The sequence below is a fragment of the Poecile atricapillus genome, chromosome 39 (assembly GCF_030490865.1).
Source record: "Poecile atricapillus isolate bPoeAtr1 chromosome 39, bPoeAtr1.hap1, whole genome shotgun sequence".
NCBI lineage: Eukaryota > Metazoa > Chordata > Aves > Passeriformes > Paridae > Poecile > Poecile atricapillus.
In genome coordinates, this window is record NC_081287.1 from 1,393,404 (window position 1) to 1,402,579 (window position 9,176).

At 68.6% G+C, this 9,176-nt stretch overlaps 1 protein-coding gene across 1 annotated transcript in view; it reads left to right on the forward strand.

Moving 5' to 3' along the window:
* The window catches only part of MAN2B1 (mannosidase alpha class 2B member 1), a 27,589-nt gene extending 19,437 nt beyond the window's left edge, over nucleotides 1-8,152 (forward strand). The window contains 15 exon segments of the mRNA XM_058861713.1: nucleotides 7-59; nucleotides 160-188; nucleotides 191-276; nucleotides 419-481; nucleotides 483-538; nucleotides 632-733; nucleotides 2,239-2,293; nucleotides 2,296-2,328; nucleotides 3,433-3,513; nucleotides 4,382-4,462; nucleotides 4,464-4,553; nucleotides 4,555-4,593; nucleotides 7,045-7,107; nucleotides 7,219-7,359; nucleotides 8,147-8,152. Coding sequence (XP_058717696.1) covers nucleotides 7-59; nucleotides 160-188; nucleotides 191-276; nucleotides 419-481; nucleotides 483-538; nucleotides 632-733; nucleotides 2,239-2,293; nucleotides 2,296-2,328; nucleotides 3,433-3,513; nucleotides 4,382-4,462; nucleotides 4,464-4,553; nucleotides 4,555-4,593; nucleotides 7,045-7,107; nucleotides 7,219-7,359; nucleotides 8,147-8,152 — 978 coding nt within the window.
* The last annotated feature ends 1,024 nt before the right edge of the window (nucleotides 8,153-9,176 follow it).

Genomic DNA, 9,176 nt, shown 5'->3' on the forward strand with positions numbered 1-9,176 from the left:
TGCGAGATCCAGAACCTGGCCCAGGGCTTCTCTCTGCCCGTCTTCCAAAGCTTCTACTGGTGAGCCTGGGGGGGGAGGTCACCCCTGGGGGGGGTTTTGGGGGGTGGTCCCAGGTGTGGGGAGGGGTCACCTGAGCTCACCTGGCCCCCCCCCCCCCAGGTACAACGCCAGCACTGGGGACCGCAGAGCCCCCAGGCCTCGGGCGCCTACATCTTCCGACCCAACTCCTCGGCGCCCGTCCCCGTGGCCAAGCGCGCGGCCACGCGCCTCCTCAAGGTGGGCAGGGGTCCCTGGGGGTCCCCGGGGGTCCTGGGGGTCCCTGGGGGTCCCTGGGGGTCCCTGGGGGTCCCTGGGGGGTTTGGGGAGGGGTCTCCCGATGTCACTGAGTGTCCCCCCCGTGTGTCCCCTCCCCTGGCAGACGGCGCTGGTGCAGGAGCTGCACCAGAACTTCTCGGCGTGGTGCTCGCAGGTGCTGCGCCTGCGCCCCGGGGCAGCCTTACCTGGAGCTGGAGTGGACCGTGGGGCCCATCCCCGTCACGTGGGTTTTGGGGAGGGGTCTCGGGACCCCCCCAGACCTCCTTTGGGGACCCCTCCCCACCCCCCAGGGGGTGACAGCGGTGTCCCCACGCAGGGACGGGCTGGGCAAGGAGATCATCAGCCGCTTTGAGACCCCGCTGCGCACCGACGGCCGCTTCTACACCGACTCCAACGGGCGCCAGGTGCTGGAGCGCAGGTGAGGGGGCTCAGGTGACCCCCGGGACCCCCCCCCAGGGGCTCAGGTGACCCCCAGGACCCCCCCCAGGGGCTCAATGGGACCCCCCCCAAGGGCTCAGGTGACCCCCGGGACCCCCCCCAGGGGCTCAATGAGACCCCTGGGACCCCCCCCCAGGGGCTCAGGTGACCCCCAGGACCCCCCCCAGGGGCTCAATGGGACCCCCAGGGGCTCAGGTGACCCTCAGGGACCCCCCCCAGGGGCTCAGGTGACCCCCAGGGACCCCCCCCAGGGGCTCAGGTGACCCCCAGGCCCCCCCCCCAGGGGCTCAGGTGAAGCCCAGGATCCCCCCCAGGGGCTCAATGAGACCCCTGGGACCCCCCCCAGGGGCTCAGGTGACCCCCAGGGACCCCCCCCAGGGGCTCAGGTGATCCCCAGGACCCCCCCAGGGGCTCAGGTGACCCCTAGGGACCCCCCCCCAGGGACTCAGGTGACCCCTGGGACCCCCCCCAGGAGCTCAGGTGACCCCCAGGACCCCCCCCAGGGGCTCAATGGGACACCGGGACCCCCCCCAGGGGCTCAGGTGACCCCCAGGGGCTCAGGTGACCCCCAGGGACCCCCCCCAGGGGCTCAGGTGATCCCCAGGACCCCCCCCCAGGGGCTCAGGTGACCCCCAGGACCCCCCCAGGGGCTCAGGTGACCCCTAGGGACCCCCCCCAGGGACTCAGGTGACCCCTGGGACCCCCCCCCCAGGAGCTCAGGTGACCCCCGGGACCCCCCCCCAGGGGCTCAATGAGGACCCCCCCCCAAGGGGCTCAGGACCCCCCCAGGGACTCAGGTGACCCCCGGGGACCCCCCCCCAGGGGCTCAGGTGGACCCCCGGGGACACCCCCAAGGGCTCAGGTGACCCCCAGGACCCCCCCTGGGGGATCAATGGGACCCCCCCCAGGGGCTCAGGTGACCCCCAGGACCCCCCCCAGGGGCTCAGGTGACCCCCAGAACCCCCCCTGGGGCTCAGGTGACCCCTGGGACCCCCCCCAGGGGGGCTCAGGTGACCCCCAGAACCCCCCCTGGGGCTCAGGTGACCCCTGGGACCCCCCCCCAGGGGCTCAGGTGACCCCCGGGACCCCCCCAGGGGCTCAATGGGACCCCCGGGACCCCCCCTGGGGGATCAATGGGACCCCCTCGAGGGGCTCAGGTGACCCCCCAGGGGCTCAGGTGACCCCCAGGACCCCCTTGAGGGCTCAGGTGACCCCCAGGGGCTCAGGTGACCCCCCCCAGGGGCTCAGGTGACCCCCGGGACCCCCCCCCAGGGGCTCAATGGGACCCCCAGGACCCCCCCCAGGGGCTCAGGTGACCCCCAGGGGCTCAGGTGACCCCCAGGACACCCCCAGGGGCTCAGGTGACCCCCAGGGACCCCCCCCAGGGGCTCAGGTGATCCCCAGGACCCCCCCCAGGGGCTCAGGTGACCCCAGGACCCCCCCCAGGGTCTCAGGTGACCCCTGTGACCCCCCCGTCCCCCCCAGGCGTGACCACCGGCCCACCTGGAACCTGAGCCAGAGCGAGCCCGTGGCCGGGAATTAATTACCCCAGTGACCACCCGGATCTTCATCAAGGTACCTGAGCACACCTGGGCACAGCTGGGACACACCTGGGGACACCTGGGGTACACCTGGGTACACCTGGACACACCTGGGGACACCTGAGCACACCTGGGGACACCTGGGGTACACCTGGGTACACCTGGGTACACCTGGGGAACAGCTGGGCACACCTGGACACACCTGGGCACACCTGGACACACCTGGACACACCTGGGGACACCTGAGCACACCTGGGACACACCTGAGCACACCTGGGGCACCCCCGGGCACACCTGGATACACCTGGATGCACCTGGGCACACCTGAGCACATCTGGGGCACACCTGGGTCACACCTGGACACACTGGGGCACACCTGAGCACACCTGGGGGCACCACCTGGGGCACACCTGGGCACACCTGGGGCACACCTGGGGCACACCTGGGGGCACACCTGGCACAGGTGACCCCACACTCCTCACACCTGTCCCCACCTGGCAGGACCGGCAGGTGCAGCTGACGGTGCTCATGGATACCTGAGCACACCTGGCACAGCTGGGGAACACCTGGGCACACCTGGGGAACACCTGGGCACACCTGGGGAACACCTGGGCACACCTGGTCACACCTGGGTCACACCTGTCCCCACCTGGCAGGACCGGCAGGTGCAGCTGACGGTGCTCACAGATACCTGAGCACACCTGGGCACACCTGGACACACCTGGGGCACCCCCAAACACACCTGGGCACACCTGGGGCACCCCTGGTCACACCTGGGGCACCCCCAAACACATCTGGGGCACACCTGTCCCCACCTGGGGCACCCCTGGTCATACCTGGGGCACCCCTGGTCACACCTGTCCCCACCTGGCAGGACCGGCAGGTGCAGCTGACGGTGCTCACCGATACCTGAGCACACCTGGGGCACACCTGGGGCACCCCCAAACACATCTGGGGCACACCTGGGCACACCTGGCTCTGCCCCACACTCCTCACACCTGTCCCCACCTGGCAGGACCGGCAGGTGCAGCTGACGGTGCTCACCGATACCTGAGCACACCTGGGCACACCTGGGGCGCACCTGGTCACACCTGGCACAGGTGACCCCCCACTCCTCACACCTGTCCCCACCTGGCAGGACCGGCAGGTGCAGCTGACGGTGCTCACCGATCGCTCGCAGGGCGGCAGCAGCGTCATGGACGGGTCCCTGGAGCTGATGGTGAGCGGGCGGGGCACAGGTGGGAGGGGCCAGACTCACCTGGGAGGGGCAGAACTCACCTGGGAGGGGTCTGGACTCACCTGGGAGGGGATGGGATTCACCTGGGCAGGTCCAGGACTCACCTGGGCGGGGCAGGACTCACCTGGGCAGGGTCAGGACTCACCTGGGAGAGACCAGACTCACCTGGAGGGGAAGAACTCACCTGGGAGGGGCTGGAACTCACCTGGGAGAGACCAGACTCACCTGGGCGGGGGTCTGGACTCACCTGGGCGAGGTCAGGACTCACCTGGGAGAGACCAGGACTCACCTGGGCGGGGTCTGGACTCACCTGGGCGGGGTCAGGACTCACCTGGGCGGGGTCAGGAATCAGCTGGGCAGGGTCTGGACTCACCTGGGTGGGGTCTGGACTCACCTGGGCAGGGTCAGGACTCACCTGGGCAGGGTCAGGACTCACCTGGGCAGGGTCAGGACTCACCTGGGGGCGGGGTCTGGACTCACCTGGGTGGGGTCTGGACTCACCTGGGAGGGGTCAGGACTCACCTGGGAGGGGTCAGGACTCACCTGGGCAGGGTCAGGACTCACCTGGGTGGGTCAGGACTCACCTGGGCGGGGTCAGGACTCACCTGGGAGAGACCAGACTCACCTGGGAGGGGAAGAACTCACCTGGGAGAGACCAGACTCACCTGGGCGGGGTCAGGACTCACCTGGGCGGGGGTCAGGAATCAGCTGGGCAGGGTCTGGACTCACCTGGGTGGGGTCTGGACTCACCTGGGCAGGGTCAGGACTCACCTGGGCGGGGGTCAGGACTCACCTGGGGCGGGGTCTGGACTCACCTGGGCGGGGTCAGGACTCACCTGTGCCCCCCCAGGTGCACCGGAGGCTCCTCCAGGACGATAACCGGGGGCTCGGGGAGCCGCTGGACGAGCCAGGTGAGCCGGGCGGGGCCTGGTGGTGCGGGGCCGCACCGGCTGCTCCTGGACACGCCCGCGGCCACCGCAGCCCACCGGCCACTGGCCCAGGAGATGGTGACACCCCCACAACCTGGTGCTGGTACCTGGAGAGGGGCCTCACCTGCGGCAGGTGAGCGGGGACAGGGGGTGGGGACACCTGAGAGAGGTGTGGGGACACCTGGGAGAGGTGTGGGGGTACCTGAGAGAGGTGTGGGGGTACCTGAGAGAGGTGTGGGGGTACCTGAGAGAGGAGTGGGGACACCTGAGAGAGGAGTGGGGACACCTGAGAGAGGAGTGGGGGACACCTGAGAGAGGTGTGGGGGTACCTGAGAGAGGTGTGGGGGACACCTGAGAGAGGTGTGGAGACACCTGAGAGAGGTGTGGGGGCACCTGAGAGAGGTGTGGGGTACCTGGGAGAGGTGTGGGGGTACCTGAGGTGTGGGGGTACCTGAGAGAGGTGTGGGGGTACCTGAGGTGTGGGGGGGGTCACCTGTGCCAGGTGAGCGGGGCACGGGGGGGTGGGGGACACCTGAGAGAGGTGTGGGGACACCTGAGAGAGGTGTGGGGACACCTGAGACAGGTGTGTGGGGACACCTGAGAGAGGTGTGGGGGGTCACCTGTGCCAGGTGAGTGGGGACGGGGGGGTGGGGACTCCTGAGAGAGGTGTGGGGACACCTGAGAGAGGTGTGGGGACACCTGAAGAGAGGAGTGGGGACACCTGAGAGAGGGTGTGGGGGTACCTGAGAGAGGTGTGGGGACACCTGAGAGAGGTGTGGGGACACCTGAGAGAGGTGGGGGGGATACCTGAGAGAGGTGTGGGGGACACCTGAGAGAGGAGTGGGGGTACCTGAGAGAGGTGTGGGGACACCTGAGAGAGGTGTGGGGGTACCTGAGAGAGGTGTGGGGGGGTCACCTGTGCCAGGTGAGCTGGGATGGGGTGTGGGGGTACCTGAGAGAGGTGTGGGGGGGTCACCTGTGCCAGGTGAGCTGGGATGGGGTGTGGGGGTACCTGAGAGAGGTGAGGGGACACCTGAGAGAGGTGTGGGGTTACCTGTGCCAGGTGTGTGGGGGTACCTGAGGTGTGTGGGGTTACCTGTGCCAGGTGTGTGGGGTTACCTGTGCCAGGTGTGTGGGGTCACTTGTGCCAGGTGAGTGTGGGGTTACCTGTGCCAGGTGTGTAGAGTGTGGGGTTACCTGTGCTAGGTGAGTGTGGTGTTACCTGAGCCAGGTGTGAGTGTGGGGTTACCTGTGCCAGGGGTTACCTGTGCCAGGTGTGTGTGGGGTTACCTGTACCAGGTGTGTGTGGGGTTACCTGTGCCAGGTGTGACTGTGGGGTTACCTGTACCAGGGGGTTACCTGAGCCAGGTGAGTGTGGTGCTACCTGTGCCAGGTGTGTGTGGGGTTACCTGTGCCAGGTGTGAGTGTGGTGTTACCTGTGCCAGGTGTGTGTGGGGGTTACCTGTGCCAGGTGTGTGGAGTGTGGGGGTACCTGAGACAGGTGTGTGGGGTTACCTGTACCAGGCGTTACCTGTGCCAGGTGTGTGGGGTTACCTGTGCCAGGTGTGTGGGGTTACCTGTGCCAGGTGTGTGGTGTTACCTGTGCCAGGTGTGACTGTGGCGTTACCTGTGCCAGGTGTGTGGGGTCACCTGCGCCAGGTGTGAGGAATGTGGGGGTACCTGAGACAGGTGTGTGGTGTTACCTGTACCAGGGGATACCTGTGCCAGGTGTGACTGTGGGGTTACCTGTGCCAGGTGTGTGAGGTCACCTGTGCCAGGTGTGTGTGGGGTTACCTGTACCAGGTGTGTGTGGGGTTACCTGTGCCAGGTGAGTGTGGGGTTACCTGAGACAGGTGTGTGGGGGGTTACCTGAGCCAGGGGTTACCTGTGCCAGGTGTGTGGAGTGTGGGGTTACCTGTGCCAGGTGTGTGGAGTGTGGGGTTACCTGTGCCAGGTGTGTGGGGTTACCTGTGCCAGGTGTGTGGGGTTACCTGTGCCAGGTGTGTGTGGGTTACCTGTGCCAGGTGTGTGGAGTGTGGGGTTACCTGTGCCAGGTGTGTGTGGGGTTACCTGTACCAGGTGTGTGTGGGGTTACCTGTGCCAGGTGTGACTGTGGGGTTACCTGTGCCAGGTGTGACTGTGGGTTACCTGTACCAGGGGTTACCTGAGCCAGGTGAGTGTGGTGCTACCTGTGCCAGGTGTGTGGGGTTACCTGTGCCAGGCGTGTGGGGTCACCTGCGCCAGGTGATTGGGGAGGGGTCTCCAGGCTCAGGTGAATGGGGAGGGGTCTCCAGGTAATTGGGGAGGGGTCTCCCGGCTAACCCAGGTAAGTGGGGAAGGGTCTCCGGGCTGTCGCAGGTGAGTGAGGAGGGGTCTCCAGGCTGTCCCAGGTATTTGAGGAGGGGTCTCTGATCATTGTCCCCCGCAGTTCTCGGGGGTGCAGCAGGTGCTGCCCCCCCGGCTGCAGCTGCTGTCGCTGGAGCTGAGACCCAGGTGATTGGGGAGGGGTCTCGAGGCTGTCCCGGGTATTTGAGGAGGGGTCTCCAGGTATTTGAGGAGGGGGTCTCTGTTCCTTCCCCCGCAGTTCTCAGGGGTGCAGCAGGCGCTGCCCCCCCGCCTGCAGCTGCTGTCGCTGGAGCTGACCCCGGTGATTGGGGAGGGGTCTCCAGGCTGTCCCGGGTATTTGAGGAGGGGTCTCCAGGTATTTGAGGAGGGGTCTCCAGGTATTTGAGGAGGGGTCTCTGTCCCTTCCCCGCAGTTCTCCGGGGTGCAGCAGGCGCTGCCCCCCCGCCTGCAGCTGCTGTCGCTGCAGCCCCTCGGGGCCGGGACCCTCCTGCTGCGCCTGGAGCAGCTCCTGGAGCCCCACAACGGCTCCCGGCCGGTCAGCGTGGACGTGACGGTCAGCACCGGGGGTCTGGGATCAGCATCGGGGGTCCTGGGGTCATCCATGGGGGTCTGGGGTCAGCACTGGGGGTCCTGGGGTCAGCACTGGGGATCCTGGGGTCAGCACCGGGGGTCTGGGGTCAGCCCTGGGGGTCCTGGGGTCATCCATGGGGGTCTGGGGTCATCCCTGGGGGTCCTGGGGTCAGCACTGGGGGTCCTGGGGTCAGCACCGGGGTCTGGGGTCATCCATGGGGGTCCTGGGGTCAGCACCGGGGGGTCCTGGGTCAGCACTGGGGGTCCTGGGGTCAGCACCGGGGGGGGGGGGGGCTGGGGTCAGCACTGGGGGTCCTGGGGTCAGCACTGGGGGTCTGGGGTCAGCACTGGGGTCCTGGGGTCATCCATGGGGGTCAGCACTGGGGTCAGCCCTGGGGGTCCTGGGGTCAGCACCGGGGGAGGGGGGTCTGGGGTCAGCACTGAGGGTCTGGGGTCATCCCTGGGGGTCCTGGGGTCAGCACTGGGGGTCCTGGGGTCACCCCTGGGGGGCTGGGGTCAGCACTGGGGGTCCTGGGGTCACCCCTGGGGGTCCTGGGGACATCCATGGGGGTCCTGGGGTCACCCCTGGGGGTCCTGGGGTCAGCACCGGGGGGGGGGGGGTCAGCCCTGGGGGTCCTGGGGTGGGCAGGGGGCTTGGGGACATCCATGGGGGTCCTGGAGTCAGCACCGGGGCTGAGGTCATCCCTGGGGTCAGCACTGGGGGGGGGTCTGGGGTCAGCATGGGGGTCAGCACCAGGGGTGGGGGTCAGCCCTAGGGGTCCTGGGGGTCAGCACCGGGGGTCCTGGGGTCACCCCTGGGGGTCCTGGGGTCAGCACCGGGGGAGGCTGGGGGTGGGCGGGGGCTTGGGGACATCCATGGGGGTCCTGGGGTCAGCACCGGGGGGCTGGGGTCAGCCCTGGGGTCAGCACCGGGGGTCTGGGGACATCCATGGGGGTCCTGGGGTCACCCCTGGGGGTCCTGGGGTCAGCACAGGTGTCCTGGGGTGGGCAGGGGGGTCCTGGGGTCAGCACTGGGGGTCCTGGGGTCATCCATGGGGGTCCTGGGGTCAGCACTGGGGGTCTGGGGTCATCCCCAGGGGTCTGGGGTGGGTATGGGGGTCCTGGCGTCAGCACCGGGGGTCTGGGGTCATCCCTGGGGTCCTGGGGTCAGCACTGGGGTCCTGGGGTCATCCATGGGGTCCTGGCGTCAGCACCGGGGGTCTGGGGTCATCCATGGGGTCCTGGGGTCAGCACTCGGGGTCCTGGGGTCAGCACCAGGGGGGGGTGTCAGCCCTGGGGGTCCTGGGGTGGGCAGGGGGCTTGGGGACATCCATGGGGGGTCCTGGGGTCAGCACCGGGGCTGAGGTCATCCCTCGGGTCAGCACTGGGGTCAGCACCGGGGGGGGGGGTCTGAGGTCATCCCTGGGGTCAGCACTGGGGGGGGGGTCTGGGTCAGCACGGGGGTCAGCACCGGCGGGTTGGGTCATCCCTGGGGGTCCTGGGGTCAGCACTGGGGGGCTGGGGTCACCACTGGGGTCAGCACCGGGGGTCTGGGGTCAGCACTGGGGGTCTGGGTCATCCCTGGGGGTCCCAGGGTCAGCACAGGTGTCCTGGGGTGGGCAGGGGGGTCCTGGGGTGGGTATGGGGGTCCTGGGGTCAGTATGGGGGGCTTGGGTCAGCACGGGGGGCTGGGGACATCCTTGGGGGTCCTGGGGTCAGCACTGGGGGTCCTGGGGTCAGCACCGGGGGTCTTGGGCTGGGTATGAGGGCTTGGGGTCATCACCGGGGTCTGGGGTGGGC